At 41.7% G+C, this 26,391-nt stretch overlaps 1 protein-coding gene across 3 annotated transcripts in view; it reads left to right on the top strand.

Moving 5' to 3' along the window:
- The window catches only part of RIN2 (Ras and Rab interactor 2), a 179,554-nt gene extending 156,509 nt beyond the window's left edge, over nucleotides 1-23,045 (top strand). For all 3 annotated transcript variants that reach the window (XM_083175932.1, XM_083175933.1, XM_083175934.1), the window contains 4 exons: nucleotides 13,662-13,967; nucleotides 15,619-15,750; nucleotides 18,917-19,080; nucleotides 20,694-23,045. In XM_083175932.1, coding sequence (XP_083032058.1) covers nucleotides 13,662-13,967; nucleotides 15,619-15,750; nucleotides 18,917-19,080; nucleotides 20,694-21,023 — 932 coding nt within the window. In that variant the 3' untranslated portion in view covers nucleotides 21,024-23,045. The remainder of the gene's footprint in view (nucleotides 1-13,661; nucleotides 13,968-15,618; nucleotides 15,751-18,916; nucleotides 19,081-20,693) is intronic.
- Nucleotides 23,046-26,391: the final 3,346 nt, after the last annotated feature.

Here is a 26,391-nt window from a genome sequence, read left to right as displayed (position 1 = left end):
CAAATAGTATTCAAAGCACAAGATCAATCAGGGAGATATCACCAGCAAAGGATCAATCAGCCAAGAAATCACCAGCAACTGAATACACGTCTCACTCCTACCGAGACAAACCCACAAAGGCAGTAGGGGAAAAAAGAACAGAAGGGGCTGTCAAAGTAAGGGGCCGGACTATCACAATAAATATTGACATTGATGCTGTAACTGAGCAGATTACAGAGGGAAGATTTCATATTGACATAGAAACACACACTCCAACACATTAAAACATATGTTACTAGGTAGATTTTATAGGGGGTCGGACTATATAGATTAATTGGGCCTATTAAAATGGGCCTAAACAGCGGGAAAATCGTTGGGCCAATGGGACAGATGAAAATCGTGTGCATCGTGAGCATTGGGGGGTTTAACTTAAACATGCGACGCGACCGACGCGATTTAATAGAGAGATCGTGAGAAAAGAAGTAAATCGGTAGTATCGCGTCGGTCGGGGGTATACAATTAAAAGGGCCACGACTCAATCAACAAGATGCCGATATGAAAACCGACGCGAAAAAAAAACATCGTGAGTACATAACTATATCGGGGGTATCTTATCGGTCGGGAGCATCGTTACCATACAAAAAAACCACCGATGCGACGCGATGCTCAAGACTCTCAAGATTGCTATCGGTGTGGCCGTGCTAGGAAACAAGTACCTTTTGTTCCCTCAAAAGAAAAAATTTCTTTACGGTCAGAGCAGTCAAACTTTGGAACTCTCTCCCTGGAGAGGTGGTGTTGGCAGATACAATAAATACGTTCAAAATAAGGTTGGACAAGCATTTATTGGATAAAAACATCCAGGGGTACTAATAAGAACCATATTCTGTCTTTTACAAGGGATAAGCTATTAAAACGTAGGTTGAACTAGATGGACGCAAGTCTTTATTCAGCCTATCTACTATGTAACTATGTAACTATGTAGCACATACCGGCTCAAAAAACAGTGAAAAACCTCATGTCGGCCTTTTGACGGTTGACCTCCCCCATGCCAACCTAATGCTTGTGTCGACCTAATGACCCTGTCGACCTAACCCATGTCGACCTTCATGCATGTCAACCTAGTGGTGTAGACCTAATGCTTGTAGCCCTAGTGACCGTATCCCATTTAGTGTGACATAGCAAATGGCTTCGGTGAATTTCACACTCGCCGGGCCGTTTGCTCAGTGGTGGGCGGGAAGGGGGGGGCATGGGGATGAAGCAGGGGATGTTCGGCAGGTCGTGTTTACCTGCGTGTTTAGGTCTGAATCACCCACATAGCATGTATGGATGTATTTGTAGCTCACTGTTCTATTTCTTAGCTAAACTGTACTTTAAGTTGTTTGCTGTATAGTTATTTCTTATGTGCAATTTATGAATATTATATGTCACAGACAGGGATAACCTTGCGATTGAAGAGTCAGTGCAGACATGCTGGCTGGGTAACTTTAGGGGAAGACGCTTATTTTCTGGACTAATTAGTGATAACGCACCTTCAGGTTCTGTATCACAAGTCATTGGGGGGTATTCAATGCTGCAGCGAGCGGCCGGCGAGGGGGTTAAACACGAGGATTGCAGAAAACCAGCGATCCTCGCTGTTTAACCCCCGCGCCGGCCGCTCACTCTATTCAACCTTCTGGGGAAATCCTCGCCGTCACAGGACAGCGAGAATTCCCCAAAACAGCGAGACCCACGGCTACTGCAGAAAACTCGCTGTTTTTAGCCGCGAGTCTCGCTGCTTCTGGAGCCGCATCCGCCAATTCCCCCTCGCTCAAAAAACGGAGCGAGGAGGAATTGGCGGATGCGGAGGCTGCATTGAATGCTGTCGGGGTGAGTGGTGACAGCGAGCAGGAAGCCCTGCTTGCTGTCACCACTCGTAAACAGCATTGAATACCTGCCATTATGTGACATTCTCTCTAGAGAAACAAGTTGTTTTATCCCATACTGTACCAAGAGCCATTTCATGTAATCTGACATTCACGAATAACTTATATAAAATTAGGCAGCCGTACATGATCACACTCATTCCTTGTAGGACCATTGTCTCTTTACAGTAGGTCCCAAATTCCCTGGCACTGGTCTATTCTCTGCCTAATGGGTCCCACCCCAGGACCAGGGGTGTTGGGGGAAAGGAGTTCCACCACCTCTCCAGGACCACTTTAACCCCTAAAAATGGAGAGTGATAAACCACCAGCCAATCAGCTCCTACCTGTCATTTTTCAAACACAGTCTGTGACATGACAGTTCGGAGATGATTGGCTGGTGATTTATCACTCTCCATTTTATCACTTTTTCACGGCTTTGTACATCTCCCCCCCCCCCCCCCACTCTCTATGCAGCTCCTCCTAGGACTGTCTGCTCACTCTTTGTGCCTCTTTCGTTGACTCTGATCCTGTTAGTTACGCCCACACTATTGTGCACAAGTTTTAGATATATCGACAAGGTCACAAGGTTGACATGAAAAAGGTCAACATGACTTTTCTTGATATTTTTGCTGTCTATGTCGACATAGGTTTCGCTCGCCACACTATTATATTCTCCCACCATGCCATTGTGGAGAGTAGGGTATGAAATACCGCCTGTCGACACAAGCCGGCTAAAAAAAAAAAAAGAATAAAAACCCATGTCAACCTTTTGACTGTCTACCAATAGTTGTCGACCTTTTATATGTTGACCTAGACATTGTAGATCTAGTGACTGCATACCATTATGTATGACTTAGGTTCATTTACTAGTGCTATTCCTGGGAAGTGACGTCTACTTTCTGAGTGGAGGGACACCATGCTGTAAAATGTTACTATATTTTTTGTGCATAGCGCGGTAGATACTGGTGCTGCAGATACATGGTGCTGTAGATACTGTAGTTGCTCACTAGGGTTTTCTTTGTTAGCACAGGTTTCTTGTATGATTACACCTGACTTTTCACTCTATTAGTTTCTATCTATTCGTGTATAGGCCCTTATTCTGGTTCACTCGCAAAGACAAATTCCATGTGCACTGCAGATGGGGCAGATGTAACTTGTGCAGAGAGAATTAGATTTGGGTGGGGTTTTACTTCGAATTTAGATCTATATTGCAGTGTAAAAATAAAGCAGTCAGTATTTTCCCTGCACAGAAACAAATAACTTTCCCAAATCTAATTCTCTCTGCACATGTTACATCTGCCCCCCTGCAGTGCACATGGTTTTGTCCATTTGAGAAGGAATTTGCCTTTGCGAGTGAGCCATAGAGTGTGTTTTATTTAGCGCTCATCATCACTTGATCCTAAAAGGTTTCCTGTTAAAACCTGTTGGACATCCCTTTATCAGCAAAATAAAGGCATTGCTCAACCATCCAGAAACTTGTGACTAATACTTGAAACTGACTGCGGTTTGGCATCTCAAGAATTGAATATGAAGTTATAGATTTAGCCAGCCTTGCGGGGGCAGGAGATAGACAGACATTACTGAGTAACAGCTCATTGTTCCTATTTATAACCTGCGACGACTCAGGTGCTTTCCTCAGGTACAAGAGTTTGATTGTACAAAAATTACATCATTACAGCATTGCCTCAAAGCAACAGTGATGGCAGATGTGGGAACATAGTTTCTGGTTATGTACATGTTCTAATTATATTTCATAAGAGTGGCTTGTATTGTATTGGCTGGGTCTAAAGCTGTCAGGAAAAAAGTTACGTGTCTTTCCCAAAAATGATTTCTACTTCCTATGCAACTATTTTTGGGACTTGTCACCTGTGCTAGAACAGAACCTAAACCTACTTTGTTGACATTAAGTGCCCAATAGTTTTTGTGTAAAAAAATATGGACTTTATCATGATTTTCTGCCCAATATGTTTTTTGGGAAAAAAAAAAGTTTGGGGGCAAAAAAACATAGAATTCCCAAATCCTCGTGTTTTAACTGCCGTCGTGATCGCAAAAATGTGTAATTTATTACCATAGCTAAATTATTCAATAAAGCTGAAACAAAGAAAATAAATAAAACAAAAAAATCCCTACAGAGCTTATTTTTCAGTTATTTATCTTGTAGCGTTTATGTTACAGGATCCTACCTGAGAGCAGGCCTGTCAGGTGATGCGAGTTTCAGCTCAGTCATATTGTCAACGACAGTATATTCCTGGATGTGGCCACTGACGTTATCTTTTGTATAATTGCTCAGTGTGTACGCACTTTATTGTCTGGGAGTACAAGGGAAATGATGAGCAACATTGTATAGTTTGCAGTGTTGTCTAGTGTGTATACAGCATAACAATCTATATGTGCCCATTTGAAAGACTTGGGGCCAGATGCACTAAGCTTCAAAAAATGATAAAGTGGAGAGTGATAAACTACCAGTCAATCAGCTCCTACCTCTCATGTTACAGGCTGGGGTTTAAAAATGACAGGTAGGAGCTGATTGGCTGGTTGTTTATCTTCCTTCACTTTATTAAGCTAAGTGTATCTAGCCCTTGGTTGTCTATTCAATATATCTTTGAACAGTATTTGCATCTTTTTTTTTTACGCAATCAGTGTTTATTATGCTGAGACAACAATCATACATTGTGATGTAAACAGTTCCAGAGGGACATTCATGAATATAAAGAACATCAAGTTGAAATAACATATGGTCCATATTAAGATTTAGACATATGTATAAACATTTCAAACTGAGAAAATAACACACTTTGATATAGAAGCATAATGCCCCCCATACACGGTCCGTTAATAGGATCCGTTGTGTGCTTAAACAGTACACATCGGATCGGATCGCATCCTGAGTGCATGCAGTGTACATGCACTGCGATCCGATCCGATGTGTAACTAGTACAAAAAGTATGTGCAGCACATACTTTTTGTACCGTACTATGTGATGCGCGGGAGCGCGCATCGCATAGTACTAAACGGAGCCGGCAAAAACGGACCGTGTATGGGCTGCATTAGACTGGAAATAGAGGTAGTGATAGAAGAACGTGAAGAAAAGGAGAGAAGAGGAGAGTGGAAAGAACAGGGAAAGGGGAAGGGAATATCCAACCAGTGTCATATTAGGGTTGTGGGGCAGGTGCCGGTGAGGGTATATCAACATATAATGCTTAGTCTCATGGCTTTCTTTCAGTCATGGGGACCAGGTGGTGGTAAATGTATTTGAGGGTAATTTGGAGGGAAAGGAAGATATTTTGAACAGGAAGAGAAAAAGGAGACTGCTATTAGGGGGAACGCACTGAAAAAATAGAATCATAAAACGTAACTTTTAATTCTTACACATTAATAATCCCACAATGTATTTATTTGGGAATACAGCGAAAAAATAGAGGTTAAAATCAAACATACAGAACATATACACACTATGTGCTCAAAGATAAGAAAATGTGTGTTTTAAAATTACACTTGAATCCTATCTGATAATGACTTGTTGAATTATAGCCAGTGATGTAATGTTTTACACATGAGAGTTTATACCCTTATTGAATGGGTCTTAGCTGCTCTTAAGTATGAAAATTTCTTATGCTTTCCCTCCTGTCGATCAACCCTTAGTGGTTCATTTTAACACCATAATTAAGGACACAGAGAATATATATGTATAGGTTACCACCGAATTGCACTCTGTCTTACACCTTTATTGGTGGGCAGGTAGTAAAGTGCTTAAATGTGATCTTCTCGGTATTTATCCTTTGGTGCCACCTAGTGGTGGTTTGGACAGAGATAAATGGGATTTTTATTGGGGGTCACAAGAGGATTTTGCAAAAAAGAGTTGTTACTATTGTATCGTTTTTTATAGCAGCAGAACCAATTTCAAAGGTCTTATAAGAACAATAATTGTCTGGGATTACTCAGTGTATTTTAGGAGCGCCCAGGTGGGTAGATTAAGTTATAAGGTGGGGTTTGAATTACCCCTTATTTAATCAAGGCAATAGCCCAAACACACCTGTAGGGTGGTTTGTACCTTGCTTCACCTCTGGTGTTATCTATAGACACCTGGGTGAGCTAAAGGCGCCCCAATACATTAACATCACAAATTTAACATTTTTAGGCTAACAAGCATATCAGATGGTAGGTGTTTAGCCAACGCAAGCGTTTCGCTGGTTTCAGCTTTTTCAAGGCCTTGAAAAAGCTGAAACCAGCGAAACGCTTGCGTTGGCTAAACACCTACCATCTGATATGCTTGTTAGCCTAAAAATGTTAAATTTGTGATGTTAATGTATTGGGGCGCCTTTAGCTCACCCAGGTGTCTATAGATAACACCAGAGGTGAAGCAAGGTACAAACCACCCTACAGGTGTGTTTGGGCTATTGCCTTGATTAAATAAGGGGTAATTCAAACCCCACCTTATAACTTAATCTACCCACCTGGGCGCTCCTAAAATACACTGAGTAATCCCAGACAATTATTGTTCTTATAAGACCTTTGAAATTGGTTCTGCTGCTATAAAAAACGATACAATAGTAACAACTCTTTTTTGCAAAATCCTCTTGTGACCCCCAATAAAAATCCCATTTATCTCTGTCCAAACCACCACTAGGTGGCACCAAAGGATAAATACCGAGAAGATCACATTTAAGCACTTTACTACCTGCCCACCAATAAAGGTGTAAGACAGAGTGCAATTCGGTGGTAACCTATACATATATATTCTCTGTGTCCTTAATTATGGTGTTAAAATGAACCACTAAGGGTTGATCGACAGGAGGGAAAGCATAAGAAATTTTCATACTTAAGAGCAGCTAAGACCCATTCAATAAGGGTATAAACTCTCATGTGTAAAACATTACATCACTGGCTATAATTCAACAAGTCATTATCAGATAGGATTCAAGTGTAATTTTAAAACACACATTTTCTTATCTTTGAGCACATAGTGTGTATATGTTCTGTATGTTTGATTTTAACCTCTATTTTTTCGCTGTATTCCCAAATAAATACATTGTGGGATTATTAATGTGTAAGAATTAAAAGTTACGTTTTATGATTCTATTTTTTCAGTGCGTTCCCCCTAATAGCAGTCTCCTTTTTCTCTTCCTGTTCAAAATACTGTAACCCTGACTGCTGGGAACAGCACCCCCTCTTATACATATATGAAAATTGGGGTGTCCTCTCTGAAAAATTTGTATATAAAAAAATTGGTGTGCAGGCGTGCAAACTAGCTTCCCAGTGAAGCCACAATAAGGGAAAGGAAGATGTAAGATCTTCCATGAGGATGTAGTGGTCAAGTCTTAGGAACCAATGGGAAATCGGGGGGTGTGTTTAGGATCTCCAGAAACAGGGTATAGTTGCTCTTGCGGCATTCATTAAATGGCGGAGTAGGGATTTCTTCAAAATAGAGAGGGATATCCATGTAATTGAGCAGCCAGAACTCTGGAGTGTGTGGTAAGGGAATACCAGTAATCAGCATGGATAGTATCCTAACTGTTGTCCAAAAATCAGTCAGCTCGGAGCACTGCCACCAGATGTGCAACGGGGAGCCGTGGGAGCGTTGACATCGCCAACAAGTATCAGGGATAGTTGGAAACATCCAGTGTATGTGCACCGGACATCTGTACCACCTGGAGAGGATTTTGTATTGGGCCTTGAGAATCTGAGTCGAAGATGAACTGGCAAACATATATTGAAATATCGTTGGCCACTGATCATCTGGTATAGTAGTCAACTCAGATTGCCATGCCTTAACATAGGGGGGTAGTTAGGGTAAAATGGTTTCTGAGCACATTTGGTAAATAATATATACAAGATGTTTAGGTGGTTTGTCGTCTAAACATAATTGTTCAAATCTGGTTGGTGTCCCTCTAGGTGTAGAAGGGTGGAAAGATTGTATGTAATGTCGGAATTGTAAGTATGCCCAGAACGACCTTGCAGGGAGGGAGTATGTCTGTTGGAGGTCCGTGAAGGAATGTAAGCCCGAGTTGGGACAGTAAATGGGAGATGCGGGAAATTAGCATTTGCATATTGACATCCTAACTCACTGCCTATTCCTCCAATAGGAATGGATGTACAGACATAATAGGAGGGGAAGTAGCATTTGTGCTGTACCATTACATTTCTCATGTTCATAAAATACATGAAAGTGCCTGATGCGGACAAGAACTCACATGAACTCACACCAGTTTATGTAGGGTAGTTGTGCAAGTATCATATGCAGGTGAGGCTAATGTATGGCCAGCTTTACGAGGATCAGCACTAGCTGCTTCTGTTTATTAAGCTGCCCATACACGCTGCTAAGCGTGCTGTCCCGATGTGTGCTTTGAGGTGCGCGCTCCCACGGCACCTCATCGCACAGTACAAACAGTATGTGCTTGCACATACTTTTTGTACTTAGGTTTCATCACATTGCATCGCATTGCATGCACAACGGATGCACATGCAATGCAATGTGATCCATGCTAGTACAGCACGGAAAGCACGCCCACAAAGCAGCATGTATGGGCTGATCTAGGGCTAATTGTTTTGGGCGCATGTGTCCTCTTAGCCTGTAGTGCTTTATTTCAGACTTCAGTAGTTACTAGCCCGTCAAAATTATGGAGCAACAAAACAGTAATATCAGCGCCAGTGACTGTCCGCACCCGAACGGAGCAGCACTTCAGTTGGTTCGTTGGACGCCATCTAGTGGCTGCCGGCATGCAATACATTTAAATTCCCCATCAGAGGTAAGGAGCAGCCTTTGCCTTTTGTTATATAGGATGTATATGACCCATTGTAAACACTATTGTCTTGACTTTATTATTGTTATTTTTTTAGGAAACCTTCTAAAAAGGACAAGTGGGGAAGCTGCTTGTAGCAACCATTCAGCTCCTGGCTAGCATTTAGCAAGCATATGATTATAACATGATAGTTCCTCATTGGATGCTATATCTCCCCCCGGGCTGCGAGCTCTTTGATTGAGCCTGTAAATGTTTTTGTGCAGAGCTACTTAAACTTGTAGTTTATTAGAATAAAATGATAAAGATCATTAATACTTATGAAGATATAAACAAAAGTCTCAAAGACCAGATGCAAATAATTCCTATTTAGTATTTAAATGTAGCACTGCAGTATGTTGCCCTGACAAATACCACTGAGCACTACTGCACAAGTGTTCTCTGTGTCTGTCCAACATATTGTGTTATTCATGTTATGTTATCTTATAATATATTGAGATTAAATGCTGGTAGGACAATGAAATGTCTGATTGGTAAAGAGAGAAAAACATGCATTCTTGGACGCCTCCATGCCAGGGAAAGGAGTTAAGGTTCTAAATCAGAATGGATCGCTAATAAATGAAAAGTTCAGATTTGTGTGGTAACAGGGTGGCGGCACCCATTAACCTGCTTGTTATCAGGGATTTCCTTTTGAACCGCTGAAGCAGGTGGAAAAAATCCCAGATAACTCCTGGATTCGGTGCTAATTAGTTACCGACCTATAACATTGTAGCCTGTAAATAGCAAAATGTCTACATAATAAGTGTTATGTTGTATAGTTACAAAGTAAACATACTATGGGTTTAGAAGAAACATGGCTAACTACAATGAATTGCTTGTAGCTGCGACCACATAAGCAATAGTTGGGGAGATGAATGCATCCCTGTCTCATATCTGGAGTGGGAGAGCGCATTTGAATGAGGAATGGGGATGGACATGAATATTCAAGTAGAAGGTTCCTATAATGCGCACAATGTGTCTCCAGATTTAGAGGCAGGAATATGTGTGATGCACAGAACTCATATTTACCGTATGTTGGGACATTGTTCATCTACAGTATGTGGGCCTTTAATATTGTACTAAAGGCTTTTCTAAGCTAGAACTTCAATGATGTCAATACTGCCGCTACTGTAGAATAAAGTATCTCTTCCCTTTACCACAGTACGAATCTATTACATATATCTGTAGGAGACACGGTATAAATCAGCAAGAGTTAATTGTGGCATGAAAAGGTGAAAGCGATACAAATAGGCCCTGTTACATCATTCTGCCCAATACAAACAAGAAGTCTATTTAGACAGCTACGACAGAGTCCCCCTGTTGACCAAGTACAAATTTGTTCTCCAAATGAGCAAAACCATGTGCACTGCAGGTGGGCAGATGTAACATGTGCAGAGAGAGTTACATTTGGGTGGGGTGTGTTGAAATTGATATCTATATTGCAGTGTAAGAATAATGCAGCCAGCATTTACCCTGCACAGAAACAAAATAACTCACCCAAATCTAACGCTCTCTATACATGTTACATCTGCCCCACCTGCAGTGCACATGGTTTTGCCCATTTTGAGAACAAATTTGTACTGCGATCAGATCTGAATAAGGGCCAATGGGGCAGATGTATTAAGCCTTAACAAGAGATAAATGAAAGGGTGATAAAGAGAGATAAAGGTCCAGCCGATCAGCTCCTTACTGATTTTTTAGGATGTGATTGGCTGGACATTTATCTCTCTTTATCACCCTTGCATTTATCTCTTGTTAAGGCTTAATACATCTGCCCCATAGTGTGGAATTGTGCCAGTTGGAGGGATTCAGTATTAAATCCCGGCGTTCAGAATCCTGACGCTGGAATCCCGATCGCCGAAATCCCGACAAGGGGGAGACGTGGATCGCCCCCCCCACGCAGCGGGCCCGGTGCCTCGCTACGCTCAGCACACTAATTTATTCTCCCTCCGGGGGTGTCGTGGACACCCCCGGAGGGAGAAAGTGTCGGGATTTCGGCAATCGGGATTCTGAACGCCGGGATCCCGACCGCCGGGATTTACACTGCATCCCAGTTGGAGAAGTACCCAGACTAGGTCGGTATGAGGGAGCAGTGCTGGGGCCCAGTGTGCAGGAAGAGACCCTCATGCAGGATCCAGTGATTTATTTCTGATATATTTATCGTTATAAACAGCGGTGGCTGCAGCACCGACCATGTAGTGCAGAGGGGAACTGTTAAGTACATATAAACATACATGTTATCATGTATGTAATATATGTGCTGGCTGGTTCCCCCTCGGGAATTGCCGAGTGTATCTGGAACTACAATTTTTCCTGTTTTCTGTCATTTTAGGAACAAACTGTTGATAGTCATTTCATTGGTCCCATACATTAACAGATATCCATTCCAATCACCCAACTAGTTGGATGAAAGTTGTTCTAGCCATTGTATGGCCAGCAGTGCTGTACTGCACCAATTGTGTTCACCTGACAGAATCTCCACTCTGAAGCATGGCAGCCGCAGCTCGCCGTGCGAGGGGATGCGGTAAACTTATATGGTGTCCTTGATGACATATGTCGACATAGACACTAAAAAACATGAGAAACTTGTGTCAATCTTTTCTGCATCGATCATGTCTATGGCAACCTTTTGCTTGAATTGACATTCTGTCATTGTCGGCAGTGAGTATGTCGACATTTGTCGACCTACCCACTATCAACCATTAGTGATCAACCTAATGACTGTCGACCTATAGTCAATCTATCGTTTATGTCATCACCCCTCTTTCTTACAAGTGTCTTCTCCCCATTATAATGTAAGTGGTAATGAGCAAGGCCCTCCCTACACTTTCTTTCCATGTCTGTATTTGTTTTGCCTTCCTTGTATCTCCTTGTTTTATTTATGTCCCATTCTTCTCACACAAATACACTATAGTTTGATAGTATTATTATTATTACTACTACCAGTTTCTTAAATAGCACACACATATTCTGCAGCGCTTTACAGAGTATAGTTGAACATTCACATCAGTCCCTGCCCCAGTGGAGCTTCCAATCTATATTCCCCACCACATGTACACGCACACAGACATTCTAGGGTTAATTTTTGTTGGAAGCCAATTAACCTACCAGTATATTTTTGGATTGTGGGAGGAAACCGGAGTACCCAGAGGAAACCCACACAATAACGGGGAGAATATACAAACTATGCACAGTCAGGGTCATGGTGGGTATCGAACCCATGACCTCAGAGCTGTGAGGCAGTAATGCTAACCATTACACTGTCTGTGATGTGGTTTCATTTTATATTTCTTCTCTGATGTAACGGAAGATACAATTTCATGCATGTAGAAAGCTGCAGAATGTGAGCAAACAGTTTTCTTATGATAACTCAATATCCCTAATTCTAACCAATTAGATGCAGTAGTTTCATGCTCCGGGTGTCTCTGGTAAATTGTCCGCCCTGAGCAGTAATCTTCCCATTGTAATGATATGTGTGTAGAAGTGTTATGTACTATACAGTAATCATTCTGCATGCTGTAAGCCGGCCGTGTCTGTAAACCAGGGGCATCCAAATATTTTTCTTGGAGGGTCATATTAAAAGCATGTCTTTGAACAAAGGGCCACAATCATTTTTTTATTGCAATTAAGCCCATTACTATCGCAGCTTGCTACTGTCATTCATGTATGTCATTTTATTTTTTGAGCATCAATTGATTTTTAGCTATTAATGACAACAAATTTCATGACAAACATTCTCCCTGCAATATAGAATTGCATACATTCTCTGTACAATATGGAGCTTTCGTAGACATTATGGGGGCATTTCTGTGAATTTGCAGTCCACTAAACCCCGCCTTGTGAATGGTTGGCTGGCACCACCCATTCGCAAGCGCAATTGGCACTCAGGGCATGTGAATAGATGTTACGTAGTAACATCCATTCAAAGGCCAGGGGGGAACGCCCACATCTTTCGATGAATTTAAAATATGCGTACATGCATATAAAAGTGACTTCCAAGTCACTTACATGTGCGTGCATGCTGGGAAGGAAATGGGCGGGCAGCTGACACCCGGTGATGTCAGCTGCCCACCCCCCACCCCGCTCCATGGCTTCATTAGCATGAGAAAGCCCAGCATTCTCATGGGAACGCCCATGAAACGCTGGGCGTTCCCATTTGCTAATGGGGCCTCTCCACCCCCCGCCCGCTGTCCTGAACCATCGGTCTCCAGGCGAATGCTGGGCCACTCTCTCCTTTTGGTGAATGTATGAATATGCTACAGTACTTGTTACTCAGTAGACATGCCTGAGCGGGTGTGGTATAGGGTTCCGACAGTCGGGATCCCGCCTGAGCTGGCATTTTGTGGCCACTAAGTTGCTATTTGTAGCTATGTGGAGAAGCTTTAGTGAACGTGCAGGTTGTGTGATTTGGCAGCTACATGACAGGCCCAGTGGACGGAGAGCTGAGACACCAGCATTCTGAACGATTCCATTGTATGTGAGTCATTAAGTGGCCAAGTATTGGATGTACAGTATAAACCATCAGGGACTTTACTAGAGACAGACAGAGCGGCACTATTACGGCATTACAACTTTTTAAGTTTAAAATATGTTGCATGCACTTTTTGTTTAGGAAAGATTTAAAGATTCTGAGTCGCAACAAAAAGCATATGCCAGGTCACCCGTCTGTGGGATTATGCAGATGCTGAGTAATCCGTGTGCCCGAATGTGCAAGGTCTGAGACACCCACTTTTGGCACCCATGCATGCTGTACATAATACTGATTGGTGCGTCCTTACCCACCACCATTAGTCACACCGTCTAACCATACACCAGGCTTACTAGCAATTTCTCTGTCTGACCATGAGTTTATGTCCCTGTTGCCCTCTCCTAGAAATGCCTCTGTAAGGCCACTTGAGTTCAAACACTGCAGACAGTGTTTCCAGTACAGCAGTTAGACCAGTTATCTGGCTTCTATTTCCAGTGACTCTGACTGACGGTGACCTGTTTCCATTCCGTGTTTCAGATGCCGTTCTGGAGAAGGCCATGCACAAATGTATATTGAAGCCATTGAAAGGATATATTGAGAACATGCTGAAGAACTTCCGCACAACAAGTGGGGCTTGGAGGGAGCTAAAGGAAAACCTGCTGTTGCTAAAACAGAGAAGCCCGCAGGAGCTGGGGGTCCTAACTCCAACACCAGAGTCAGTGGATGTGGAAAAGATCAAGATCAAGTTCTACACCATGCAGAAGATGTACTCTCCAGAAAAGAAAGTGATGCTACTATTGAGAATCTGCAAACTCATTTACACATGCATGGAGAATAACTCAGGTACGACAGTTCTTTGACCTCAGTTTAATGATATAATAAATAAAACACACAGGACAGGATGTAATAAAGAAAAAAAAAACAGTAAAAGCCCCATTTTCATGGTTTTTATTATTTTCAATTGAAATTTTATGGTATTTTACATTTTCAATATACTAAAGCCCCTTTGGCAGGGCTCTGATGCATCGCTGCTGTGTCAGGGATCCATCATGAATCCCTCCCAGCATGCTCCGCGGCAGCCATTGTCTCTGTGCATGTGCAGAGGTACTCCAGGGTCTTGGCAGTGGTGGTGATCACAAAGGGCAGCTCATGTCAGTACAGTACATATGTAATAAGCATTGTGGCGATGGGCAGTGGTATGTACCGTCAGAGTTTGGTTCATTCCACCCACAAAAAGAATTACTAGTCCCAGCACACAATCTGTATTAGTTCATGGTAGTGTAATGGAATATGTAATAAGGGCACCCAGTTGCACCCAGATAGGTAGATTGGAGATATAGGTTCAACACAATAACATTGTTTGATAGACATGATGCCAACAATAGTTATGTGCACACATAAATGCCAGCACCATTATCTCCACACACTTGTAAAGCTCGTACGGTAATTGCATTTTAAAGGGGATGGATGCCATTGAGTATTTTATCCCTAACCACCCTGCCTCCCTTCTTCCCCTACAGAAGGGATGGGGAACCTTCGCCCCTCCAGCTGTTGTTGAACTACACATCCCAGCATGCCCTGCAACAGTTTTAGCATGGTCACATAGCAAAACTGTAGCAGGGAATGCTGGGATATGTAGTTCAACAACAACTGGAGGGCCGAAGGTTCCCCATCCTTGCCCTACAGCCTATCTCTAATGTTCCCACTAGTATCTGACCCTAACCCTAGTACTTAACGTCAGGATCCTTCAGGATTGTGACCATTGGGATGCTGCTGTTAATATTCTGCCTGCAGGGATCCTGACCGCATCCATGTTTAAATCTGCTGATTTGCATGTTGCATGTTCAGATTTGTATTGCCATCTCATTTAATATTTCCATGACCATATAAGTTGTCAAGGTTATGGCTGTGGACAATAGCGCTTCATACTGACAGATTGTTACAGAATCTATTTGGAAACTAATATGGAGAATTACTATGCAAACATATGCAAATGAGCTACAGACTAACATGTGACCTGAGAAGGCTCCCTTTAAGCAGAAAGAGTTGAAGTTGTATTTTAAGTTAAATAAGGATATAGATGACAATACACATTTCAAAAATTATTGCTGTGGGTTGGACCTTGAAATGGCTTTCCAGCTTGTAGCCTTATTTATTATACTATGTAGGTCTTATTACTTACTTATTGGGGTGGCCAATAAGGGTCCCCCAGCACCTGTTGCACTACACCTCCAAACACACCCTGCCACAATTTCTGTGGGCTGTGACAGCAAACGGGCATGCTGCGATGTGTAGTCACAGAGCAGCTGGAGGGCCACTTACTCACTGCCACTGGCTGCTTCAGTATGTAGTACAGGTGTTCTCTAATAACCTGATATTGCTATCCGGGGCTATTACCCAGATCACATTGTATGAAATGACAAAGCCCTGTTATAGTATGTGTATGTTGTGTACGCAGCAGTTATGTTTCTGACATGTCCCGTTTCTCTCCCAGGAAGGATGTATGGCGCTGATGACTTTTTGCCAGTATTAACTTATGTCATCGCTCAGTGTGACATGCTGGAGATTGACACTGAAATAGAATATATGATGGAGTTGCTGGATCCGACTCTGCTGCACGGGGAAGGTAATATGTGCCTTTATATCAGTAGGTGTAGGATCATTGCACTGATCCTGAGCAGTGGGGGGGGTTGTTAGTGAGGAAGAAGCCCTTTTGCAGCATCCGCCCGGACCCCTCCTCTCTGCCGGCAGCAGCAGTGCAGCACTGCAGAGTCTTAGCACTAGAGGGCGCAATGCGGACATGCAGATCTCCGGGGAAACTGCGCAGCGGCTAACTCTCCAATAAATTCCCCAGCGCTGCTGCTGTGGCTGTGGAACTTAGGAGGGGGAAGTGTTTAAAAAATGGGTGCAGTGTTAGCCCCACTAAACAGACACATACCTCCTAACATTACCCTCTCCGGGAGGAACACCTTTCTTATCAATTAACTAGTTCAGCACAGGTGATGGCAATCATACATTACCAGCAGTGGCGTAACTAAGTTTTGGGCGCCCCCCCGCCGCTGCCCCGCCAAGCACCCCCAATCCCCCACCGCCCATGCAAAACACCCCCCCCCAATCCCCTGCAGCCTTACCTATCGCGCTGGTCCCGGCGGCTCCGTTCTTCTTCTGCTGAGGACCACCACAAAATGGCCGCCCCCATACAGCAGACAGTTTCAGAGAACTGTGTGCTATATGGGGGCGGCCATTTTGTGGTGGTCCTCAGCAGAAGAACGGAGCCGCCGGGACCAGCGAGATAGGTAAGTCTGCGGGGGATTGGGGGGGGTGTAACTATAGCACCGCAGCCCCCGGCGCCCCCACGTGCACAGCGCCCCCCGCGGTGGCGGGGGCTGCGGTGTTATAGTTACGCCGCTGATTACTAGGTAAGTCCAGGAACAGAGCATTGTGTCCCTCCTGGAGAGGGTCATGTTGGGAGGTATGCACACACTGCACACTGCAACCAAAGCTGAGTCATTACAAAAACTATAAAAATCTTTTTTTTTAATAGTACAGTAAGTTATTTGTCATTGCTAATACAATGCAAAGGACTGAAACATAAGATACATAAAACACAACATGTAGTCTGCTCCATACTTTGCAGAGCCTCAGGGGATTTTCTGCATTGTGATTGGCTTGCAACTTTTATTAACCCTTTGAGTGCAAACATCTCTGTGAGAGATGTTAAAAATATCAGCTAAAAATGGCAGCGTCGCTCACATTTGTTATATAAATGTAAAAATATATATATATATTTCCTAAATAAGGTAACCATTACAGGTCATTACGATGAATCAAAGTTTTTGCTTGCCAATTTTTTTTACATCTGTTGTGACAAATTCACTGGGCACTGAAAGGGTTAAATGCTTTGCTTTTCTCATTCTGCCTATCTCTCCTGCTTTACGGAACAATGTTTTCTATGAATGCTTCCCTGGAATATATGTATATTTATATCAGTAGGGTAGGTTTTTGACTTGATCCAGAGAAGCAATAATTATGAAATGCTCGATAACATACAAACATGGCTGAAAAGTACAGAAGGAAGCTGTAAAGGAAATAAATGAGTTTTGCTGAGCAGTGCGAAATAAGATTCCATGTTACAGAGCAAAACTTGTAAGACAACTACATAAGGGGCTGAGTTCTCCTTTGCAAGATGGAGAGTATGTGGCCATATCCTCTCCTCTAGCGCCTGCCAGGTTAGAACTGGCAGCTGTCGCCATTTTAAGGGTTCTCATTTTGCGCCTGCATCTCCAGCCTGCAAATGAGGCTCGCTGTCTATGACAATCTGACATCAATTTAAAATCTTTCACTCAATCATTTTTTTATTGGAAATTTTGCAGGCACAGTGTATTCTCTGCCATCAGGCAATTGGTTTAGCAGTATTATTAATACTAATAGGAACAACACAGACCGGATCTGGGTCACAGCCCCGGAAAGTAATATTATGCAACAAATGTTTTCTCTAGAATTGTATTTTGCACAGCGGGATTTTCCATTGCAGAATTCCTGTTATGGTGAAGTGTTACCAAACAGTTCCAACTCTCAGTGAATGGCATGTCCCAGATAAACAGTGTGGCCAGCTCCTTCCTGATGTTTAATACCCAAATCTACAAATAGAAACTCTCCTATCATATACTGAAAATACTTCCCTGTGCAAAGCCTGGTACCGGCAGATAACCGCGGCACTGTGCCTTGTCACAGTATTAAGTCCTGATTATTATTACAATTTGGGAGTCATTTAAATGGAAATTAGTTACCGGCAGCTCTGCATGCCTGAATGGAGCAACACTTGAGTTGCTCCATTGGCGCCATCTAATGGCCGCATGCAGTACTTTAATTGCCCCATAGAAATGTGCTGCATCATTAGCTTTTTATTATATATTGGCTGTTCAGCGTATCTCCCAAAAAAGTAACAAACCTCTTAATATAGTGTTAAAAAACATAATTTGTCTGCAATGTACAACAATATATCCCAGATTCTTATACAATGTACCCATCAAGGGGGTAGAGTTTCCTGGCTGGGGCGGTGTCTGCGTTATACCTATCTCTGTGTTTTCCAGCTAAAACATTCTACTGCAGTTTTTGGGGGGTATTCAATCCCGGGTCACGACTGTCGATCCGTCCCGACAGCCGTGACCCTGGCCCGTTGTAGTTTTTGCTCGACCGCATATCGCCAGGTGGGATTCAATGTCTCGCCTGCCGATCTGCAAAAAGGGGGTGTGTCTGCGTAAACGGCCGTGGATTGTCGAGATTCGTCCGTGATCGCGACAATTCACGGTCGTTATCGACAAAACAGGGCCGACAGCTTTTGAAGTCGGGCCCATTCTGTCGATTTGCCTTATCAATGCTGTCGCGCAAGACAGCATTGAATAGGCGCCCACCGCTATTTCCCCCTTTAGTTAGATGAGGGAAAAGGGGGGAATGTTCCATATAAAGGTATTTTTGTAAAATGTCCTGGAAATTTTTGATTTACATTGTGTGCAGCTAATTGTTCATCATGATGTCACAGCACTGGCCCTATTAAATGAGACCTGACGACCCTTTCACTGCTCTGTACTGAGGCTACATTTGTACACTGAACATGGCCGCATTTTTCCTTCCTATCTATATAAGTTCTACTATTGAGGCAGCATTTCCTATACTTTCCTCCACTTACTGTTTTGCTGTGATATAAATAGATTATATATGGGATAAATAGTCCCAGTTGCAGACATGTTTTTTTCGGCTGTGCATTCACACCCGTGTCTCTTGTCTTTTAGGTGGCTATTACTTGACAAGTGCTTATGGGGCACTTTCCTTAATAAAGAATTTCCAGGAAGAGCAGGCGGCACGATTACTAAATTCTGAGACCAGAGATACATTGAAACAATGGCACAAGAGGAGGACCACAAATAGAACCATCCCATCAATAGATGACTTTCAGGTAAGACACATCACACCCGATCGGTCACATCTTTTACATGCCACAAGAAAAATTGTAATCAAAGTATTCTATTTCGATATGATGTGTTTTTTTCCGGGTAACACTACGTTTTTCTTTGCACCAGTTTTGGTAAATGTCCAGTGCAGGCTTGGACTCCTCTATGGGAAATCCCCTATTGGCCCCACTGCCTGAGGGCAACACCCAAACCTCTAGGGCTCAGTAACTTGTTAAAGCAGGATCATCTTGTTTCTATGAAAACTATGTTAAGATTAGCCTTCCTGCCAATCAATGTGCCCCGCACCTCCACCTCCAAAGGTGTTTTGCATGTTCTCTCTAATGGTTGGCCAACTCCCTCTAGGCTTGCTGGCCACAATGATTGAGTCTGGGCCCGAACCATTGTATTCCCTGGTGGGCCCTTCATACCCTAGTCTGATGCTGTTCCAGTTTATCCTTTAATATAATTTGAGTTTGACATGCTGTTATAGCAGAACTACAGTAAGTGGATATATTAGAGAATAATTTAAGATTAGATATGTTGTAGTGATAATGTTGGTTTGGCTACTTCCATTCTATGTTTAAAATGAGTAAGCATTTCACGTAAAAAATATTATTAATAATAATAAAATATTTTGAAACAAGAGGCCGCTGCTATGGGTTTCTAGCAGCAGGAAGTGCTAGTATCTAGGATTCCTAGTGTTCTGGACAGCTTACCCATTTTCATATAGCCTTTGTTTTTACCCTGGTCACCCCATCCCCTGCGCATATACAAGATTTTGCCCATGCTGCTCCTCTTAACTGGTACAAGCTCCCTTGCTTATTAGACTCTCTCTGGCCTTAAAAAAAAGTTTAAAACGGGCACTGAAAACCCACCTGTTCATCTAAGCATACCCTTCTGCATAACCTAGTATTGAGGCCGTTCTCCCTACCTGCCACCTCATGTCCTGGCCATCCCTACCATGCTCACTTCCTGCCTTTAGGCCACCTTGCTTACACCTCCTTGGAGCAGGGCCCTTTCCTCCCCCTCTTCAATTACAGCTCTTTTAAACTCCAGGACCATCTATACCCACATCTCTTCACTAGTAATCATTTGTCTCTTCATACAGCATCCTGCCCCTGGACAACTGCTTTGCTTCCCTACATCTCAGCTGTATTGTGTACTGAGAATTGTGCTGTTCAGGATCCTCTTCAGCGGCATCTCCGGTCCCAGGGGTGCATTGCGCGAGTGCGCCGTTGATGTCACACCCCCCCCCCCCCCCCAAAAAAAAAATTATATATATATATATATTTTTTTTTTTTAAACCACGGTTTTCGGAATATTTCAGTTTTTGGAATACACGGATATGGTAGACCCGACCTGTAATTGCATGTCACACAAATAGAATGCTGTGTAATATAGTAAGAAATTTACCAAACCTTTACCAAAGTGGATTACTGGAGGTATTGTCTGTAGTAATCAGATTCTAGTTATCATTTTTATAGCATGTGCTAGATAAATGGTATCTAGAACCTTATTGGATGCTAGGGGGGTTGAACTTCAACATATACTCTTTAGAAGGTTCAACAATATTTTTCCATACTATATATCTATCCTTATTCTGAATTGTTTGTTACAGAACTATCTGAGGGTGGCCCTGCAGGAAGTGAACAGCGGATGTACAGGGAAGACACTAATAGTTAAGCCCTACACGACTACAGAAGACGTATGCCAGATGTGTGCAAAGAGGTTTAACATCAAGGACCCCGAAATTTATGGTCTCTTCCTTTTCATTGATGACACTTGGCAGCAGCTCAGTGAGGACACTTACCCACAGAAAATCAAAGCAGAACTCCACAGTCGGCCCAACCTCCAAGTCTTTCATTTTGTGTATAAGCGTATAAATTACGACCCTCAGGGGATCATCAGTTATAATGATGATGACAACGATGATGATTTAGATTTCTAAAACACCATCCCAAAATGGATAGTTTTGCACTCAAAATGTTTGTCTACATCTAATTGGACTCTTGCTGTATCTGCAATTGTGTGCCAGTGTCCACTTACGTAGTTGCCAGAGGCCAAAATATGGGCACGTGAAAGCCATCCGGCAATCAGCATGACAAGTTTTCCTGGACTGAGCATCTTCTGATCCTATGGAAATTTCTTGGAGCTATGGACTAATGAGGAGTCAGTATTTGTTGAGATGCTGGGTGCCGGTGTTAGCTATTGGTTATGGACAGTACTGAAGGACTCAAGCATTATGCCTGTACATTTTTCGTTTTTGATAAACGGGTTTGTTTTTCTAAGGAATAGAGGGAATTTGGGGGATGGGGGAGCATTACTAAATGGTCGCATTTATTGGCACTGAAACGGAATTTGTCAATGAAACACACACACACATGACTTCTCCAATACGTGTAAATATCCTGAAGTTCAAAGGTGTTTCCTCAGATGAGTTGTTCATTTGTAAAATACCTTAGGAGTCGAGTTTGTCTTTTGTATTATGTATATATTATGTATTTTTGTAAAAATAGTAAGTTTTTATATTATAAGCAGCTGTTTTTAGTGTGGTTGAGGCTTTATTTAAACCTCATAGTTTGTCAATATATAGGCTATATGGTAGAGGGCGCTTAGAACAAATAAAATTGATAATGTGCATCACTGGTGACGTCACTAGACAAAACAAGCCGATTTGGTTTCTAGTGTGCCTATCTATGAATACACATCTTTGATTCTATCAGTAATGTCTTCATATTTTCTTAAATAGCAATTGCATCATTTATTTGGCCATTCACCTTGGAAATAGATCAAACTGAAATAACATAACATGTATGGGTCCAATTTTCTTAAGATTTGAAAACCACCTATGAATACAATGTAATTATGACAGCAAGCATGTTATAATAGGAACATATACTACAGTATATTGAGTCCAATTAAAGTGAATGTTATGACATGTTTTCTTGCTGCCAGGTTGAACATTTAAAAAAAAAAAACTATTTGATTGCAGTGGAGCCATAAAAAGACAAAACACACACACACACATACACACAGAGAAAAAAAATCATTCTTTAAAATAACATCTGACCACACATAATGTAAAACCACTTGTCCTGAGTGCCTCACAGCAGGTATAGCTAATTGTCTCAGTGGTGGGCTATCTAATTAGCCCTAATAAGCCAAACGCGTGCCTCTGGCAGGTGAAGCAAAGTCACCAAAAATCAGACCCATTTATACACACTGGGAAAATCCCACACCCGCTATTTCTTTGGGGCTAACTAAATAGCAATTAAATGAATATAATTGAATAATTGAAAAGTAAAGTATAGTGACAGGGAAACTTTTCTGCTCATGCGAACACGTCTCCCACACCTGCCCCTTGATCTCTAATACAAGTGATATCAATTCTGTCAATGTATGTTTGGACTCCTGTAGATAATATCTGTGTAAAAAATTAGTTTTGAGGTCATCACTTAGAATTGGTGAGTTCTGATCATCAACACTTCAGTATTGTGTGTCCTATGGGATAATGTGGCCTTTACATTACTATAGCTATTACTAGTCCCTTGGATTCTGTGGCCTGCCTTGTGGTTTAGTATGGTCACTAAGCTACTCAATGATTTTTAATAGTGATATCATTTACATTTCTTGAAATATAGAAGCAATGCGTACTGATGTCATAGTTATAATCTCTGGCTTCTGATGTCATCACTGCAGTATTTATTAGAAAATCGTATGTTCTATATGGCATAACATTCTCCCTACAATATAATTTTTAAAATATATTACAAGTCACCTTAATGACTCAAAAGGGGGTGATTGAAATGTTGTTTTATTTTTTTTTGTAGCGTGTCCATCAGAGCATTTCAGTTGTTGCTTCGATCAGACAACCAAAAGCACCGGGTTTAGCTGCGCAAAGTGTCAAAACCCAACAAAAATATTGCCCGCCATGCAAAAAAGGTTCATTTGGATGCCCATGTGGGACACTTTTTGCACATTTCTGTTTATCAGGAAAATAAAAATGAGCCGGTGAGCAGAAAAGTCGCTGCCAGTGCTGATTGCGGCAGCACAATTGAATTGCTGCTGGCAGACATAATCTAGTGGCGGGCAATAAAAACAATTGAATTACACCCAAAGTATTTTTATAATTTCACTTCCTGGAAACAGAGATGCATGTTTTTATAAATGGCGATTACATATTACTGTTTCTGGAATTCTCTCATCTACGCCAGCCTTTGTTTGACTACACTGTTTGATGCAGTGCATCAGAGTAATGTTACCTGGTTATTATGTAAACGTTTCAAAACAAACAAAACTACTATAGTTTATCATAGATATGTTTTGTAGAGTTTTCTATGACAGTTTCGGGCAAACTGTAAGGGTTTCTTTTTATTTTAACTATAAGTCATTACTGTGCATGTGATTAACATTTAATATATAAAGAACATGTTATCTCTTGCTGGCTCTAGAGCATCACATCTACGTATATGTTTAATGGATACTTTTTAATATAACACGGATTGTTTGTAGGCAATTATTATTTTACGAGATTCTGTTTGTTTCTCAAATTTTGTACCTTTCATTGTTTTTTTTAGAAGGTTTTGGTGTATGTCTTTGGTATATTTCTTGTTTATGTGTACCAGCTGCCAGAATGAATCTGTAACATATGGCAGTTCCAGTATAGCAGGGAAGATATACCAGTAACAGAGGAAATCATTGCAAGTGAAAAGAATGGTGGAAAAATGCATTGCTAGTTTTATATGATCTGACAAGACCCACCGCACAATTCCACAGCCAAAACTCAGACTTATTTTATAAATCTACAGTATGCACTTAACTTTGGAGAGAGGTTAAGTACCAATGAACCAGCTCCTGTCTGCAAATACAAACATATAGGCCCTCCAGCATTTAAAGAAAAACATCAATGTATTTCAATGGTTTAAAGAATAGGCAAAGAAAGCAGTAACATTTCTGGCATAGGCCTGTCCTTTATATAATCTCATCTTCTAATAATAACTCCCGTCTTTCATTATGATGAAATACACAACTGAAATCCAGCTCCTATCAGTCGTATGACTGTTACTGAGATGTGCATAAACCTGATTGCCTTACATCTCTGATGGTGGTGTATATGCGTCCTCGCGTCCATAGGCTGTGGGTGTTTAGGGGTGGGGGTGGGTGGAGCTGCACAAAGTTCCGTAATGCTTGGATGTCATGCTGGTGAGGCCAGAGCCTGCCTCTTTGGTTGCTGGCGAGGCCAGAGACCACCTCTTTGGTTGCTGGCGAGGCCAGAGACCACCTCTTTGGTTGCTGGCGAGGCCAAAGTCCACCTCTTTGGATGTAGGTTTCCTGCCCCCCAGCAGGGTGAACAGGCCAGCCATTCTGTGTAACCTGGGGTTTACCATGGGCCAGTAACTCTGCTTCAGTGCCACCACAATGCACTATGTAGTGCCACCTTGGCAGTCCTCTACTTTCTCCTTACAGTGGCTCTGCCTAGTTGCAAGATGTTCTGTATTAAGAGGCAGCACAGGACAGCAGTGGTCCCTGCTCCAGTGCTAACAGGGTAGTCAGAGTGGACTCATAATATGCAAAGCCAGTTTCTATATTTTGACCAGTATTTTAAATGCCATATGCGTAATTGCATTTTCAGGTATGTTATTTTAGTCCAGGCATATGAATATTATCAATAGACTATTCTCCAATTATAAAAAAAAAAGTCTACTCCTTAATAAAAAAAAACTTTAAATAAAACACAGTATTCTGTATCTAAAAAAAACAAACAAATCTGATGTGGCTGGAATATTTAATCCTATTCATTTCATCTTATCTTTTTTTTTTTATGTCTTTCGTTAGGCTATAAAAAATCCCAAATAGATATTACGCAAAATTCTCAGTACAATGTAATTAGCAAATATGTTACAGTATGTGCTAATTTCTTTTTAAGGCCCATACACACGGGCAATTTTTCCATTATTTCTAAGCGATTCATCTAGATCGCTTAGATATTAAGCACACATCGCCCCATATGTATGGCGCATGTGTGCTGAGCCATGTGTGGTTCAGTACATTGCTAAGCACAGGGATCCCTTTGGCCCATGTGTACGGGGCTTTACGTGTAATAAAATCATTACATTCAATTGAAACATAACAGCCTATGTAAAATAGAACCTATAAATATAATCACTGGAACAGAACCTTTAAATAAATTTGTTATGAGTAAGGAACTGCAATGGGCCTTGATATGAGGCCATAATGTATTTTTTCATCTTACCAAGTTCATTATCACCAGCACTGAAAAAGTTTGTAGATGGAATTAGCTGAAGTTATACATAACTCTTGCTTGGCAAGAGCAGTAGGAAAGGAAAAGAATGTAGTAAGTGGTAAAAAGTGATGCAATATTTAGGACTGTATCAGTACTGTACTTGTCTGCTGGCTTAGACAACACAAAATGTAATCGAAGAGTTTTGATACAAATCTTGAAATGGGTTTGCTGGCACATACCCTGTAATCCTGTTAGATTGTACAACATACTTATGATTTCATGAAAATAAAACACTAATTATTTAAAGTAATTATGTTTTATGTAGTTTGCTTTCAAAATAAATGGAAAAAAATATTTAAAAAAAACCTGTGTTTTTTCATGGAACAAAGATGATGTATTAAGAAATGGAAATATGTGTTTTCAAGCTGTATTTCGACACAAGAAAATAGGGACTTACCTACATTCAAATGTCTTGTGATATATATGTATTTTGCACATAATAAACTGTAATGTGGTTTGGATAAATACCTGTTTTGCTTATTTTTGAGTACTTAGGAAACAAAGTGCTGCACTTGTATAGTAAAAATATAGTACGTCCTGAAAACCCGCACGCAAAACTAGGTTCACCCTATAAAGGTCGACCACTGAAGATCAATAGCGCTTAGGTGGACACCTGAAATAATTTGACATGGCTAAGGTGGACAGGGTCAGAAGGTCAACACAAGCATTAGGCCAACAATGGGAAGGGCGACAGTCAAAAGGTTGACATGAAGTTTTTCACTTTTTGGGGCCGACTTGTGCCGACAGGCAGTTGGCATGGTGGGAAAATATAATAGGGTACCGAGGCACCGTGCCTGAAGCATGGCGAACATAGCGAGCCATGCAAGTGCACGCAGTACACAGAGACAGTGTCCATGTCGGCTGTGTCGACATTTGGGACAAAAACATGAAAAACTCATGTCATAGTTACATAGTAGTTAAGGCTGAATAAAGACGTGCGGCCATAAGTTCAAACTATGGTTAGAGTGCATAATGTACTTGCTACATCCCTTATGTAAACTGAAATCTGATG

The sequence above is a fragment of the Crinia signifera genome, chromosome 3 (assembly GCF_055691185.1).
Source record: "Crinia signifera chromosome 3, ASM5569118v1, whole genome shotgun sequence".
NCBI classification, from domain to species: Eukaryota; Metazoa; Chordata; class Amphibia; order Anura; family Myobatrachidae; genus Crinia; species Crinia signifera.
Note: the sequence above shows the minus strand (reverse complement) of the source record. Positions and strands in the feature narration are given on the sequence as shown.